The 17,668-nt window shown below is 41.7% G+C and overlaps 1 protein-coding gene across 1 annotated transcript; it reads right to left on the reverse strand.

Moving 5' to 3' along the window:
- Positions 1 to 4,078: 4,078 nt before the first annotated feature.
- Positions 4,079 to 17,570, reverse strand: ccndbp1 (cyclin D-type binding-protein 1). The gene is made up of 11 exons (XM_080460644.1): positions 17,397 to 17,570; positions 16,043 to 16,102; positions 15,783 to 15,862; positions 15,002 to 15,083; positions 14,806 to 14,902; positions 13,436 to 13,509; positions 11,823 to 11,899; positions 11,057 to 11,313; positions 10,006 to 10,066; positions 6,324 to 6,370; positions 4,079 to 4,388 (listed from the first exon to the last, which is right to left on the reverse strand). The coding sequence occupies exons 1-11, from the start codon at positions 17,482 to 17,484 to the stop codon at positions 4,280 to 4,282; spliced, it is 1,032 nt and encodes a 343-aa protein (XP_080316770.1). The 5' UTR covers positions 17,485 to 17,570; the 3' UTR covers positions 4,079 to 4,279.
- Between the last annotated feature and the right edge of the window lie 98 nt (positions 17,571 to 17,668).

Here is a 17,668-nt window from a genome sequence, read left to right on the forward strand (position 1 = left end):
ACCTGTTAACAGCCTGTCAGGCCCAACCCAGCCACAGGAACGCATCCAGCATTAACCCTTTCCTCACTGGCCCTTAAAGTTCCTTTGTAGGAGCCAAACCGAGGCAACAGCTCACCAGCCCAGTATCAGGCCGGCTGGTATATCCTTCATGTGTCACTTGAAAAGTATACTTTCCAAACTGAGGCGTAATTGCAATTCTTGAGCATGTTCCTCCTTATTGATCACACGATGCAGTGGAGTCGCACAGAAAATAAACGTTTTTATGACTTTTTGCTGCACAAAACAGCAACGTGTTTGTTTAAAGTATTCTTTTGATTGAAGTAATGTTTTGATTGGCAGAGGTGTGTTTGTACTGATATTTATATCTGTAATGAGGCTGATTAGTGGGTAATTAACACAGATTTCTGTTTCCTCTCCTAAATCAAAACTGTTTCCTAGCTATTTAAACAATTTTAGAGCATGTTCCTCTTTGCTGATCACACTTAATACAGTGGAGTCTGTAACTGGGTGGTTTCAAATATTGTTTCTTAATCATTTTGCTTGGTAAAGATGTTTGTACTGATATTTGTGTCTACTATGAGGTTTATTAGTGTGTAATTACCTTATCAAATATACTGAAATTTGGGTTTTGTTCTTTTAAATAGTGATTTTGTAATTCAACTACCATAGGACCTAAACCAGGGTCTTGTGGCCCTCAGCATAGACTGGAAGGTGCACTCTCAACCTCGATTTCAAACATGATGTCACAGGACCTGGTTGAACCCGAAGGCAATGAAACTTCCACTTCAATATGCGTTATGTCAGGAAAAGATACAAAATCCGTCGATAAACAGACACATACTCACTGACAGGGGGAGATGTGGGGAGAGCTTTACAGGCCGGACAAGGTAAGAATAAACCCCAGTAAGAATGCTGCTCATGTTACGACAAATCCATAAACAGACGCACGGTATCAATGAACACACACACGCACGCACGCTCGCACGCACGCACGCACGCACGCACGCACGCACGCACGCACGCACGCACGCACGCACGCACGCACGCACGCACACACGCACACACACACGCACACACACACACACACACACACACACACACACACACACACACACACACACACATCACATTCTACCACTTCATTAGATACTCATGAAGTGAACACTTGACTGAAGTCATGACTTCTGGGCCGCGTTTCCAAGTGAAAACGTTTTCAAGTAAAAACACTAAAGTTCTGTTGGGTGTCTGTTTATACGCCCACGGTGCTCGGAGCTAATGAAAACGCAACTTTTCTAAAATGGCTCCCAAGTTGGAACTTTTTTAAAAACGGTCCGTAACTAGTTGTCGTGCACACGCTCAGTCGATGAACAATCAGAACAAAGCCGTGGTGTCATGACTCCCAGTCCATGTTTTATTTTGATTACGATCCAACTTGGTCGTCTGTCCACAAAAACGTCTGTGGGTTTTAGAGTTTCGGTCGAATTCAAGTAAACGGACACCGTTTTCAAAACGTGGCCGTGTAAACGGGAATTTTCTCAAACGAAAATGCAAAAACGATGCGTTTTCACCCGAAACGTTGTCGCGTAAGCGTGGCCCCGAGCAACCATATGACGCAGTGACTTCCTCCAGTAAACAGGAGTTTAGTGAACAAGTGAGGAATCTGAGCCTCTGTGTTGGAGAACATTAGGGAGGAGAGAAAGAGAAGCTCTCTTCAGCCTTTAATGAGAACTCTTTGAGCTCTTGTTAAAGTTAACATTAGTTAAAGTGTCTCTCTTCTTACAGGAATCAGGAGTTTACTGAAATAGTACCAGACTGGCTCAGTTTCTCTCCAAATTGTTCCATTTTCTTCAGTTTCACATGAGAATTCTTCACTTTGACTGTAGTAGTGTTCAACTTATAAATCAGTTTCACCTCTCAGTTGAACTCTTTTGCAGATTATTTCAATAATCCTGGCTGGAGAGTTTGAATGTTGGACCAGAAGAATCCGCGACGGCGGATTCGCCCTGTTTTTGTTATGCAACGTGTTTCATGCTGCCCGACTTGCTGGTCTGCTTTTAGGTTCGGGCTGTGCAGGAAGTGTCTGAGGAAAGCTACTGCAGGTGTGAGTCGGCTCGTCTGTCTGAATCCATCAGATCGTCACCAGAAACACATTAACAGGAAAAAAAAAATGAAGTTTGGAAAACAAAGTACATTCAACATTTTCAGGATTAACATTTTTATTTATTTTTTGCAATAAAATTAAAGGAAAATACTCGATGCATATGTATTTGTTCATTATTATTCTCACGTTACCAGTCCAGTCCAGCTGAGCTCTACTGAGGTTGTATGTGGCATTCATTTTCTATTCCACTATTTTTGTGTGATTTTAATATAGTAAAGCATTAATTTCTCATTGCTTGTGAGAGGAGACATGGTCACTGTCTTGAGAAGTGGCACAACTTTCATTATTCAAATTTTTATCTATATTCAGGAGAATCATTGTACATGATGGGAGGAAAAAACTGAATGAGATTGAATTGTTAACGGGACATTAAAGTGAAATGAAGTGCCCAGTGGTGATTCTCTGATCATAAATCATGTCAGCCTGCGTTGAGATTTTAGATTTACGACTCAGACATGTGTGGGAGGGCACCGATTAGCACCTGGATGTTTTATTAAAGGTCAAAACAGCTGAAAGGGAAGTAAACTTATCAGATATTGGCGGGTTAAAAATGACAGATAATTCTGAATGAATCATTAAAAACCAGCAGACAGAGGAAAGATTTAATTTCTGTGTTTGAGAGGTCTGCAAAGGTGTGCAAAGGACCGATAATTACTGATTATTCAACTGGGAATGTTAATCTTGGCTTTCATTCAATCCTTCATAGTGTAATCATCTGACTGAATATCTAAAGACTTTTTTTATGTTTTCTTCACTTCAGCGGCTCATTAAAGGTCAGAAAAAATAGATCGAAATTAATTATATTCAGAAAACTGACCAAAAGGTCAAGTTAGCTGAAGTTACATCAGTTAGTTGGAAGAAGACGCTCTATAATCTGGATGTTCGAGGAGGAAGATGCTCTATAATCTGGTTGTTAGAGGAGGAAGTTGCTCTATAATCTGGGTATTAGAGGGGGAAGATGCTCTATAATCTGGTTGTTCGTGGAGGACGATGCTCTATAATCTGTGCGTTAGAGGAGGAAGATGCTCTATAATCTGGGCGTTCGTGGAGGTCGATGCTCTATGATCTGGGTGTTAGAGGACAACGATGCTCTATAATCTGGATGTTAGTGGAGGAAGATGCTCTATAATCTGGGTGTTCGTGGGGGATGCTCTATAGTCTGGGTGTTCATGGGGGACGATGCTCTATAATCTGGGTGTTAGAGGAGGAAGATGCTCTATAATATGGATGTAAGAGAAGGAAGATGCTCTATAATCTGGGTGTTAGTGGAGGAAGACGCCTTTATAATCTGGGTGTTCGTGGAGGTCGATGCTCTATAATCTGGGTTTTAGAGGAGGAAGATGCTCTATAATCTGGATGTTAGTGGAGGAAGACGCCTTTATAATCTGGGTGTTCGTGGAGGTCGATACTCTATAATCTGGGTGTTAGAGGACGATGCTCTATAATCTGGGTGTTAGTGGAGGAAGATGCTCTATAGTCTGGATGTTAGTGGAGGATGATGCTCTATAATTTGGGTGTTAGAGGAGGACGGTGCTCTATAATCTGGATGTTAGTGGAGAAAGATGCTCTATAATCTGGGTGTTAGAGGAGGAAGATGCTCTATAATCTATAACAGCAGGCTTTAAATTGCAGGAGTGATTCGTCTCCCAGAGTTTGATCTGAGTGATGTACAGACGTCGCAGGTCTGACCTGAGCACCGCCGTTGCAGGATACCAAGGCCCAGGAGCAAATTCCACAAAACGTACGAACAGGTTAACAGGTATTTCCACTGACGTGTCGTTTTGATTAATATCACAGGAAGTGCTCTTATACATGTTCTCCTATGAAAGGCTGCAGGTGGAATTGGCAGGAAGACCAATGCAGCTAAACTGTATCAGAAAAACATGAATCGGCGGTCAAAGTAACCAGTTACATGATGAGTGATGATTCGCGCTCATGTCAAGACATGAATGCTGGTTTTATTATCTGCATGTATTTGTGTACACACTGATATTCTCTTAGACAAACACATTTCTTTGTACACACACACACACACACACACACACACACACACACACACACACACACACACACACACACACACACACACACACACACACACACACACACACACACACACTAACTGTCCTCCTGGATCAGGTCTCTGGCTTTCTGCTGGTTGTGGTCGACGGCTCCGTCTAAGAACTGGATCCAGGTCAGCTCAGGCTCTCCGCACACGTGGCTGGACCTGCAGGACGGAGAGAACCAGATGAGAAAGACAGGACCAGAGACGGAGAGAACCGGATGAGAAAGACAGGACCAGGGAAGGGGAGAACCGAGGAAGGGGGTCACATGAACCTGTCATCATTTCTCTCAGTCACTGCCTACAAACTTACAGTGGGGCAAAAAAGTATTTAGTCAGCCATCGATTGTGCAAGTTCTCCCACTTAAAATGATGACAGAGGTCTGTAATTTTCATCATAGGTACACTTCAACTGTTAGAGACAGAATGTGAAAAAAGATCCAGGAATTCACATTGTAGGAATTTTAAAGAATTTATTTGTAAATTATGGTGGAAAATAAGTATTTGGTCACTTCAAACAAGAAAGCTCTCTGGCTCTCACAGACCTGTAACTTCTTCTTTAAGAAGCTCTTCTGTCCTCCACTCGTTACCTGTATTCATGGCACCTGTTTGAACTCGTTATCTGTATAAAAGACACCTGTCCACAACCTCAAACAGTCAGACTCCAAACTCCACTATGGCCAAGACCAAAGAGCTGTCGAAGGACACCAGGAAAAGGATTGTAGACCTGCACCAGACTTGGAAGAGTGAATCTACAATAGGCAAGCAGCTTGGTGTGAAAAAATCAACTGTGGGAGCAATTATCAGAAAATGGAAGACATACAAGACCACTGATAATCTCCCTCGATCTGGGGCTCCACGCAAGATCTCATCCCGTGGGGTCAAAATGATCATGAGAACGGTGAGCAAAAATCCCAGAACCACACGGGGGGACCTGGTGAATGACCTGCAGAGAGCTGGGACCAAAGTAACAAAGGTTACCATCAGTAACACACTACGCCGACAGGGAATCAAATCCTGCAGTGCCAGACGTGTCCCCCTGCTTAAGCCAGTGCATGTCCAGGCCCGTCTGAAGTTTGCCAGAGAGCACATGGATGATACAGCAGAGGATTGGGAGAATGTCATGTGGTCAGATGAAACCAAAATAGAACTTTTTGGTATAAACACAACTCGTCGTGTTTGGAGGAAGAAGAATACTGAGTTGCATCCCAAGAACACCATACCTACTGTGAAGCATGGGGGTGGAAACATCATGCTTTGGGGCTGTTTTTCTGCTAAGGGGACAGGACGACTGATCCGTGTTAAGGAAAGAATGAATGGGGCCATGTATCGTGAGATTTTGAGCCAAAACCTCCTTCCATCAGTGAGAGCTTTGAAGATGAAACGTGGCTGGGTCTTCCAGCATGACAATGATCCCAAACACACCGCCCGGGCAACGAAGGAGTGGCTCCGTAAGAAGCATTTGAAAGTCCTGGAGAGGCCTAGCCAGTCTCCAGACCTCAACCCCATAGAAAATCTGTGGAGGGAGTTGAAAGTCCGTGTTGCTCGGCGACAGCCCCAAAACATCACTGCTCTCGAGAAGATCTGCCTGGAGGAATGGGCCAAAATACCAGCTACTGTGTGTGCAAACCTGGTAAAGACCTATAGTAATCGTTTGACCTCTGTTATTGCCAACAAAGGTTATATTACAAAGTATTGAGTTGAATTTTTGTTATTGACCAAATACTTATTTTCCACCATAATTTACAAATAAATTCTTTAAAATTCCTACAATGTGAATTCCTGGATTTTTTTTTCACATTCTGTCTCTCACAGTTTAAGTGTACCTATGATGAAAATTACAGACCTCTGTCATCATTTTAAGTGAGAGAACTTGCACAATCGGTGGCTGACTAAATACTTTTTTGCCCCACTGTACATGTTTCTAAAACCTTCTCAGACACACACAACGTTTCTTCACCTGAGGACATTTCGCGTTCCCGACTTTTCGTTCAATCATAGAGCAGCCCCCACCCCCTTCTTCCTCTCCCCCAGGCCCCCTCCCCCACTCCTCTCACCCGGTTCGACCTTAGCCGCTTCCTGCGGGTGAATCCTTCTTACCTGATAATCTCCAGAACTTTCTTTAAAAGAGCAGCCAGTTTAGACACCTGAGGAGCAGAGAAGATGTTTTTTAATCAATGTTCATGTGTTACAACATTGAAGAGTAAAATGTCTCCCGATGTCTTCGCTCAGAAGGTAGAGAAGTTAAAACACAACCCGATTAGAGACACCTCGACTCATCAGGTATAGTTTCTCATTTTTAACCATTTTTCTTCAGCAACTACCTGCAATGCAAGTTTTAAAGAAAAGGCTCTTTTATTAGGGATGCACCGATATGCAAGTATTACAAGTATTACATGACGTTATGCGTCGGCAGCAGGTAGACCGGAGAGCAAGGCTTTAGGCAGAAATTCGTGTTTTGGGTGTCCAGCCCCAAAATCTGGGTGTCCAAAATGTTTTGATCAGCGACCGGGGTGGATGGGGGAGGGGTTATGATTGTCAATACTTATATCAAAATCAGCATTTTCAGAGCAAAGAAAATTTTATCTTCAATGAAAAGCTTGAATGATGTGCAGTTATCCAAACATGTGTCACCATTTTGGAAAGGGAAAATTAGATCGATCACTGGTCCATATTTATTCTGCAGATATCAAACGTCAGCATCTTGGAAATAAAATTCCTCCTCTCTGCTTCAGAGATCGCCTTTCAAAATGGTATCAATTGACCAATCACGTTGCTCGTTACTGGGTGTAATACAAACCGGAAGTCAGTTGCGAATTGTGTACACGACCCGAGAATTCGCTATATTTTGGCGAAAAAATATGAATTTAAGCCAAATTAGGCGGTGACAAGTAGTGACGGCCATCATACACGTTTTCGAGGCTTAGCGCGACACGGCGCTATTGTTCTGAGTACGATCGATGTCCGCAGTCAATATTAATGTGAATGACAAAATGAGACGGACTGTAAATCATGTTCTTCCAACATATCAAGATAGTTTGTACAAAGTGGACATTTGTGTAAAACAGTAACAACATCTACAACCTGTTTTCCACAACTTCTTAACCGAGCCACAAAAACATAGAAATAAAGAAATATGATTTTCTGGTCTGTTTTGATCAAGACTGAAATCAAAACTGAAAGTACACAGAGTTCAACGTTTCAGTAATATTCAGCTGCAAACGAATCATTAAACTGCATTGTGACTATAATTCGAACACAAACCCACAGAGAACATCTGAGGAATGATTTTGGGAAGTACAGACTGATGCTAATCCCTCCTGAAAGCCAGACGGCGCTGGTGAAACACGAAGTGTGTGAGAGGTCATTCAGGTAAAACTAACCTGACTCACCAGCGTCACCTTTCTGCTCCAGTTGGACAGGTTCACTCCCACTCCTGCACTGACTCAGAGGTCAAAGGTCGAGGCAGCTGCTGACCTCAGCCGGCTCTGGCGTCACGGCTCGTTTAGAGGAATGTAAAAGACGTCAGTGGAACTACTTTATCCTGACGGAATCCTGGATTTCACAACTAATAACCCTTCCACGAGGGCGGTGAGCAGGTTCTACTTTGCTCTCTACATTTACACAAATTAAAAACTCTTATTTAAAAAGAGAAATGAGGCTTTTATCATCTCAGAGCTGCGTTTTCTGATATGACAATGCTTTCAAGTAAAAGTTTTTCTCGCAACTTTTTGAAAACGACTCCGAAGGCAGAACTTTTTTGAAAACGATCCAGCTCGGTGGAAACAGAGGGGGGACCAACATTCTTTTACAAAGCTTCGGCTCCGTCTCTGTTTAGACGCCGGAAACGCTGCTACTGTCCTGCACACCGCGGCTGTGGTAAACACTTCTTCTGCACGTGCTCAGTAGATGGACAATAAAAACAATGTTGTCCTCCAGACTCAGTCCATATTCTACTGGGACTTGGTAGTTTTATTTTGACAGTCGCAGTAATAACAATCCATCTTGGTAGTTTTATTTTGACAGTCGCAGTAATAACAATCCAACTTGGTAGTTTTATTTTGACAGTCGCAGTAATAACAATCCAACGTGGTAGTTTTATTTTGACAGTCACAGTAATAACAATCCAACTTGGTAGTTTTATTTTGACAGTCGCAGTAATAACAATCCAACTTGGTAGTTTTATTTTGACAGTCACCGTAAAAACAATCCAACTTGGTAGTTTTATTATGACGGTCACAGTAATAACAATCTAACCTGGTAGTTTTATTATGACGGTCACAGTAATAACAATCTAACTTGGTAGTTTTATTATGACGGTCACAGTAATAACAATCTAACCTGGTAGTTTTATTATGACAGTCACAGTAATAACAATCTAACTTGGTAGTTTTATTATGACAGTCACAGTAATAACAATCTAACTTGGTAGTTTTATTATGACAGTCACAGTAATAACAATCTAACTTGGTAGTTTTATTATGACAGTCACAGTAATAACAATCTAACTTGGTAGTTTTATTATGACAGTCACAGTAATAACAATCTAACTTGGTAGTTTTATTATGACAGTCACAGTAATAACAATCTAACTTGGTAGTTTTATTATGACAGTCACAGTAATAACAATCTAACCTGGTGGTCTGTCCACCAGAATGTCCGTGTTCTCCCAGTGTTAATAAGGAAAACCTTTATTTACCCAGAAAAAGAAAACCCATCAAGATCTCTTTTACAAAGGTGACCTGGCCAAGAGGTGACACCTCACATCCTCAGATTTAAAAGCATATAAAACTGATTTTACAAAATTAACAAAGAATTAGCAAGAGTTAAAATGAGAAAGACAAATGACAGAATGTAGATTTTCTTTAAGGCAGATTAGAATAAAGCGCAATAGAATTTTAAGGTGCGTTCATTCGCTGTAAAAAACAAGAACACTGATTTGTCGATCCTCGTTCTTTGATGATTTAAAGATATCAGTTTGAATATTTTAGTTTCAAGCTTGTTCTTGTGTCCCGACATGTTAACTACATCATTTTCAGAGTTTCTGCATTTACTGTGGAAACAGACATCGATTTCAGAACGTTGCCGCGGAAAAACTTTTCTAAAACAAGATCAGAAAAACGATGCGTTTTCACTTGAATCGTCTTCATAGAAGTGCTTTTATTCATTCACGTTTAGTCATAATGTGCTTGTTTTCCACACACAGTACTACTGGTATGGGTGCATCCCCACAAAGTAGAGCCATGATACAACATTTAATTAAAAATGTTTAATAAATAAATCTAATCTAATCTATTATCATGATGAAGAAAATCTGTGCAGAAAAACTCTTGAAATAGGGAAAGACATTATTGTAATTTCACTTAAAAATAAGATATTGATGTGTAATTTCAGCTTCGGCTGCATCTACAACGATCATACAGGACATAAACTTATCGCATATTTAACCTTCATTGTTTCGAACCTACATCCTCACAGGAATGAAGCAGAACTGAAGATCAGGTCGAGCTCCTCTGCGGTTATTTAACACGCTGGAGCGCGAGAAGCATGTGTGAGACGGAAACTCTGGCCAACAACAGGCTCGAGGACAAGATCAGGGACTTTTCAATGGAGATTTAAAAACTCTTTAATAGTCACGACTGTGTGTGTGTGTGTGTGTGTGTGTGTGTGTGTGTGTGTGTGTGTGTGTGTGTGTGTGTGTGTGTGTGTGTGTGTGTGTGTGTGTGTGTGTGTGTGTGTGTGTGTGTGTGTGTGTGTGTGTGTGTGTGTGTGTGTGTCTTACGTGGTTCTCCACTCCGCTGTAGTCCATGGGAGGGTAGAGACACAGAGCCAGGTCGTCGATGCTGAGCAGGAAAGAACGAGGCAGAGTGAGGCAGAGTGAGGCAGAGTGAGACGTCGTGGCGGCTCCAGGAGCTCACAATAGAACCATTGCCCTTACTTTTTTTAAAGCCAATTTTAATGACGCAGAATACAGTGAAATGTCCACAAAACCTGTTGCATGATGCATGTTTTTTACAAACCAACCCCCGACAGCGTGGCCTTGACACCAGTTTCTTAGCAACCAGGCGGCTATCTTTCAAGGCAGCGTCACTGAGATCTCAGCTCGGGTCTCAATGTTGTGTCGTGTCCACTACTCTTAAGAAATCTGTTAAAAAGATTTATTTTCTTTGAATTTTTACAATTTGCTTGGATGTTTGGCCAGATTGGAGCCTCTTGCGGGCTGATTATGGCCCACGGGTCTTATGTTTAACACCCCAGTTTTGGAGCTTTTTATGGATCTGGCTTTATCTCATGTCATCTTTCCTGTTCTAATCTTGTTAAACTAGAATTTCAAAACTCTCCTACATTGCATTGCAAAGCACAGCGCTTCCCTTTTTCCACATTTTGTTATGTTACAGCCTTATTCCAAACTGGATTAAATGAGTTTTTTCCTCAAAACTCTACACACAACACCCCATAATAATAACATGAAAAAAGCTTTTATTTTTGGGGGGATGTTTGCACCGTCGCATCAGTCTTTATTCATGTCGTCATCATGGGGTGTTGTGTGTAGAGTTTTGAGGAAAAAAATTTATTTCATCCATTTAAGAATAAGGCTGTAACATAACAAAATGTGGAAAAAGGGAAACGCTGCGAGTGCTTTCACTGTGATTCACTGTGTGTGTGGTGTGTGGTGTGTGGTGTGTGGTGTGTGTGGTGTGTGGTGTGTGGTGTGTGGTGTGTGGTGTGTGGTGTGTGGTGTGTGTGGGGTGTGGGGTGTGGGGTGTGGGGTGTGGGGTGTGTGTGTGTGTGTGTGTGTGTGTGTGTGTGTGTGTGTGTGTGTGTGTACCCACCCAGGACTGATTTCCCTGATGGGGTCCGTCAGGTCATCGAGCTGAGCCACACTGTGAGGCGTGCCGACGTCTCCGTTGGCTTTGATGGCCGACGTCAGTTTCCTCATGCAGGCCAGGGACGCCTTCATGAGCCCCTGACACGGGCCGATCACCCGCCGGTCCTTGTCTGTCCACGACGCCTCGCGGTCTTCAGGATCGTCGTCCTCTTGGTCGTCGTGGAGGACATCGTTGAACGGATCCTGAGCCTCGGATAACGCCTGTTGAAGTTCCACACTCGGTATAATTAACTGCAACACAACCATGTCGTGTAAAAGAAGCCTAAGATCACCTTTAGGTCTTTATTAACACAGCGTGTTTTTGACTAGTTTCATATGTGATCGGATCATATCTCTTTTGTGCCACTGGAATGAAAACAAAGCTCGATAAGAAAGCCGGTTTTATGGTCAGAAGAAGTAAAGATGCCAACAACTGCCAGAGGCCACATGATGGGAATATAAAGGTTGTAACGTTACAACAAAACACGAAAGAGAGCAAATGTGTGTATTTAGACTGTAATCTGCCTCTTCACAGTCTGACCAGCTTCAAACTCCTTTTCAAGACAAACAATAGACCCAACATGCAGCCAGGTTAATAATTCTTTTGATGCGTTATTTGTTTGGTTAACAATTAATTTTTCAAGCTCGAGTTCAACATGGCAGAGGAAAGGTGAAAGAGGAGAAGATCTCTTTGCGTCGGAGATTAACAAAAAGGATCATTTTCTGTTCACCTGTTCCATTTCCTCTATGGCGTCTTTTACGACTCCGATCTGAGCGGACAGAGCCGCCAGCACTGCGGTTTTATTGTCTGTGGAGGAAACAGTTTATCATCTGTTAGTGAAGTCTTGTGAAACCGGAGAAATATTATAAAGGTGTAATTGATTGATCACAGGGATGTCGCATTAAAAAAAAGGAAAGATAATGTATAGATAGAAACACAAAACGGGGATATTTTGTTAAATCTTATTCTTCAAAAAACTACAAATACAAGTAACAAAGAAAAAGGTGATGGGAATGAGAAGCACCTCGATACGAGTTCACACAGATGATTGTAACGTAAAATTTGATATCATGTTTAATGAATAAGGAGCCAGAAATGCGTCACATGTACAGCATGAAATAAAACGTCTGGCGAGCCGAAGGTCGTCTGAAACCAAAGGTCATCCTGAACAAAAGACAAAAACCACAGCAGTGGATGACAAACTGTCTGTGCAGCTTCACACACGTCTCGCCCTGTAAATATGTAAACAATCCCAAAATAGTGTGATTCACTGCGAGAGGTTTCACACTAAATCCATGTCTGCTAAGATTCCATCAGTCTGGATTATAAGAAGACATATGACGACACAACCTTGTGTTTTTGTTGTGATTTCTTTTTTTTAAACATCACGTCATGTGTCGGTATCTGGGCCGGACCTGAACTTTGATTGAGGATTAACACGAGGCCCCGAAAACTGTGGTTCAGCTCCAGCCAGGGTGGAGGGATGATCAATGACCTTCACCCGGCTAAAGTGAGAATAGAGGAGTGGAGATGACTTGTTGCCTCTGTCTTTAAGCCTTTCATCCACTCCGGTGATGTACCGTCTGTGAATGGCGGTATAGAATCTTAAAAGTTCCAAAACCGGCTGTAAGTCTCTCACTCGTCACTGAACTCTGTAGCGTCGGATGGTTGACTCTCCTCTGGTACATCTATAAAGCTGCTCCCATCAAAACTCTGCAAAAACCTCATTGTGGGATCAAATCCAACACACAGCTCGGACTTCCTGTTTGCCTCCATCACCAGAAAACACACATTGAGTTGGGGAAGTTCATGTACTCTGCTCCCTGTGAAGGAAACGCGCTTATTTTGTGACTTTCCACCAGATCAATTTTAACCTTGAAATTAAAAGGAGGTTAACACAGCTTTGAAACTTTCAGACAGTTTTGATATAAAACTGTATCTTTCGTTGCATTTTTTATAAAGTTTCCATTAATAGTTAGGATGGTGAATATTCCATTAGATTTTCAGCCTTTTTCCCTCATTTTAGCCGTTTTGCTCCTTCGTGTTTCCACGGCAACGATCCAAAAACGACGTCCATTTCCACGGAAACGACAGAAACACTGAAAATAATCTCGTCACTCTGAATAAGCAGAGAACTTTATCCTGAGTCAAATTCATGAGTCCAGCTTCAGGATTTGATGAGCTAAAATCCACAGAAGCAAACTGGAGTGGAACATCACCACCTGCAGGCTGCCTGGAGCAACACAGCTGCTTACAAACAAAAGTACTGCCTCTGAGCAAAAGAGTGCGTTTGGATAAGTCGAGGCTGGAAAATTGACTTCTATTTGTCTGTGATGAACTCACCCTGCGGAAGGTGGACGAACTGGTCGCATGCAGCCCACACTCCGCCTGTGGAAGTCAGCTGCTCCTGGCTCAGACTGAAGGAAAAGGAAAGGACAGAAGGGGAAGAAGAGAGAGAACAAAAACACAACAGAGGGTATAAGTGCTGTATGTAAAAGAAAACCGAGAGCACCCCATTGAAAGCGATTATTTACATGCATCAGATGGATGTTTGGAGCCTGGAAGCCATTCAGATACCTTGACGGAGTCTCACTTTTACTCAGCAACACATCTCTAAAAATGATCCAATATAAATGTTTAATATAGACTTATGTGACCCCGGTAGAATTGAATAAATATAACAAAAACACCACAGATATATGTACAAAATGTAAAGATTGGATTTCAATTTTTTTCTTACTGGGGTTACACTGAGAAAAAATGACTTACAATAAAAATGAGAGGCTCACTTGATGTCAGGTTGATCAACGCAAAAAAAATGTTTATGGAAATCAAATTATAGACCAACTGCTGAACAACGGAAGAGGAAAACCTGGTCAAGCTTACCATTAGACAGGGTAAGATCATATTAGAGGCTAAACAGCAGAATTTTGAGAGAATCTGGAAGCTTTTTTTATTAAGCATATTAAGTATGAAAGCACCGTTTACACAACAACGTGAAAAACACAAAACCTTTGTTGTGTTCTGGGTGTCTGTGTTTACATGACAATGGTGCTCAGTGTCGCTGAACCTTTTGAATACGTTCCAACGGGAGCAAACCTACTGCACACGTACAGGTAGTAGACGGTCACTGTGGTGTCATGACTCTTAGTCCATATTGTCCTGGGACTTGGTACTTTTATTTTGACAGTCACCGTAATAACAATCCAACTTGGTCATCTGTCGACTAAAATGTCTGTGTTCTCCCATTGTTTATGTTTATAGCCCATTGTTCTCTGCTGGATTTGTGTTTGGTTTCATTACAAAAACAAACAACAGCACCCACTAGTGGCCCAACCTTGAAACGACACCATTTTCCATGTAAACGGACAATGTCTTCAAAACGTTGCCGTGTAAACACAAAACGTCTCTGAAATGAAAACACAAAATTGATGTGTTTTCACTTGATGGAGGACACATTTTTTTATTTTACTATATTGTACTACATCTCAGTTATTTACCTATTGATTGATTAGTATTTTTGTTTTTGTTTTGGAGGTGGGAGAACTGCCTGCAGTTCTGAGCTTTGTGCCCTTGTGAATGTATTTTTATTATCAATCACTGTTTAATTTACTCTGCCACTTGTTATACAAGGAGCAAGTTTATTGGTTTAGCATAGCATGTGAAATATATGACACAATCTGTGGCCGTATACAAGTCTGAGTGGTCTTTACGTCTGTAGAGGAGAGCTGAGTATCGTCTCCAGCAGCTGCATGACTCCCTCCAGGACTTCCACTGTGGCGTCTCTGATCTGCCGGCGCAGAGTCAAGCCTGAGCAGACGAGAGGAGAGAAACAGTGAGACACACCTGGATGTTAAACCAACAATAGTGCGAAGCTGCAGGACAGGGACGCTCCTAACCCGACGTTACCTTGACTCTTTGGCAGCCAGTAATAAACTGTGGACAAAGCGAGAACACTCTTCAGGGTCGACTCTGACAACTTCTCTGCATCCTGCAGACAGTGAGAGAAAAAAGAGACAATTTTCAAAACAGAAATACATCTTGTTCATTTCAATGCATCAATCCTATCCATTGTAAGGCACATTGGTGTCAAACATGCAACCCAGGGCAAAAAACTGGCTGGTCACAAGGGAAAATACGGCCTGGGGGTATATAAACTGACTGGAGGCAATTTTATGTGCCGGGAAATATAGTTTCTGAGCAAACATAGCAGACATCAGACAGCACTGAGACCCAAGCTGATACATCTTATTGATGTTCACTGCATTTTATACCTTTGAAATAACACTTATTTTTCTTTTTAAAATTTAGAGAATTTAATGAAAAAAAATTATTTTATTAAGGTTTTGTTGAAACAGAATATTAGCTTTTCATGCTGTATTTATACCGTCTGGGCAATAAAACAAAACACTTGAATTGTAAAAAAATTTTTTTTAAAAAGATGGTATTATTCAAAATATAAATATGTTGCTGCACTGATGTAGTCAAGATCTAATTGTGTTGCATGTGGCCTCTGGACTAAAGTGAGACTATATGATGGGCTTTTATTGTTGTCTGCAGCATCAGTGCATCAAGACACAATGTCCCGATCAGATGGTTGGCACTTCCATTTATCTGTAACAGATACGCTGTAAGAGCTGCCTGAAATCATTTTGCTCCATTAGTTGAGATAATCTAATCGTAAACTGACCTGCTGTGAAGGCACGGGGGCTTTAGAGAAGCCCAGGCTGAGCTTTGTTGCCTCTTGGGACACTGCCTTCGCTGCCTGGTCTGGATAAAAGACAACAACTCAGTTTAAATAAACAACTTTAAGTGACTGCATCTGATAAAACTGTATCATGAGGATGATTTACACTCTGAGAGATGATATTACAAAGACTACAAGAAATAATCAGTGAGATGTCGATATCAACAAGAGGGTGATAAGAAATGACAGAGGTGATACTCAACTCAAAGTGTCCCAGAAGTTGGAGAGGTTAAATGCTCCATCGGACTCGTTTGGTTCCCCATCTGTAGTGGGAATTAAGCATGTAGTTGAGAAATAGCCCAATAGCACCCTGAAGGTTATGAACACATACTGGACTCAAAGCTAAAAGATGACAAGGATGATGGGACATTTCCTAAATGAAAAAATTGCCATTTTGATAAACAAAAGTCTGTAAATTTATATAATCTGATATAATCTAGCTTTTAAATAAGGACAAACAACTTTAATTTGACAAAACTGAATATTTTAAAATGTTTATCTCAGCTTTTTATTTTCCATACGTATGTTTTGGGTCGGCTAGCTCAGTTGGTAGAGCATGAGACTTGAACTCTCAAGGTAGTGGGTTCATGTCCCACGCCGGGCGCCACCTTCCCGTGGGCTCATCACCGGAGGAAAGGTTCTTAATCGGTGCAATGTGATCTGGGTGACAGTGCTCAGTGATCTGCCACCCCGACGACACGGAAACGGATAAGCGGGAGAAAATGGATGGATGGATGCATGGTGGAGCAGTGGCGAGTGCTCTCCCCTCACAGCCGGGCTTTTGTATGTGGACTATGCATGTTCTCCCCGTGTGTTTCCTAAGGGTACTCTTGCTTCCTCCCACAGTACAAAAACAAGCATTTGAGGTTAACTGTGAGTGTGGTTGTCCTGTGATGGATTGTCCAGTGTTTACCCTGCGATTGGCTCCGGCGACCCTGAACAGTATTAAGCGGTATAGGTGGCAACTTGTGAAATTATGTCAGGTTACTGTTCTGTCTGTCTTTCCTGCAACATATAGTGCTTTTATTTCCAGATTATTAGTAAGTGCTACTCTGGATTGTTGTGTTTTACACTTTGAGTTCATTTGTTTTCAAGTTGAAGGATTCCTGAGCACATTGAGAAGCACATTCTTTGTAGTGAGTTAAACACATCTGATGTATTTCAATCACTAAAAAATGGTCATCACATACAAAAACAGGTGGTGAAGTGTTTCAACTTCAAAAACCTTCGTGTGTATTGTATCTGTATGTTTCCACGGCTTCGCTGCCACATCAGAATAACTAGAAAAAGTGTAAAACATGACGTCACACCTCCTGCTATTTAGCTACTCTAACTGGACAGAGCTGCTCGTATACTGGATAAGCGCTTTTATTTCAAGCGGTTTTTAGATAGAAACCTAACATTTTTCATCAATATACGACAGCAACATTTTTGAAACTAGCTATTAGATAAATAATTAAAATTTAAAGCGTTATTGCTAACGTTAGCATGACAAGCTAGCAGTGGCTAACGGGTTAATTATTCGTGCTGCGACGCAGATAAATGCGCAAAATTTACCTCTTACTCGGTCTCTGATACACTCGGTGGAGTTCAGTAGATTTCGTAGAGGCACAGAAACGTTTCCAGCACTGCTGTCAGCACTCATGTTGTCAAAGTTTGAAGAAAACTTCTAAACTGAAGCGACACTCTGTTTACATGCGTGTTATGGAACGGAAGAGAGACCGGAAGTGGAACGGGGGACGGTAAACGATGAGACTCCTCAATTACTTCTGCAGGTTTTTCAGATTTTTTTTTTATTAAACTTTAACAAACATTCCAGGCAATGATAA

This window comes from Lipophrys pholis (assembly GCF_963383615.2).
Source record: "Lipophrys pholis genome assembly, chromosome: 4".
In the NCBI taxonomy this organism is placed as follows: domain Eukaryota; kingdom Metazoa; phylum Chordata; class Actinopteri; order Blenniiformes; family Blenniidae; genus Lipophrys; species Lipophrys pholis.

What these genes read in the sequence shown, in the direction of transcription:
- ccndbp1 (XM_080460644.1), bottom strand. Translation starts at nt 17,484, where the DNA reads ATGAGTGCTGACAGCAGTGCTGGAAACGTTTCTGTGCCTCTACGAAAT. An exon ending in CTCAGCTCTCCTCTACAGAC is followed by an intron (nt 13,510 to 14,805) that starts GTAAAGACCACT and finishes CTTTTCCTTCAG; the next exon opens with TCTGAGCCAGGAGCAGCTGA. An exon ending in ACAGCGGAGTGGAGAACCAC is followed by an intron (nt 6,371 to 10,005) that starts GTAAGACACACA and finishes TCTGCTCCTCAG; the next exon opens with GTGTCTAAACTGGCTGCTCT.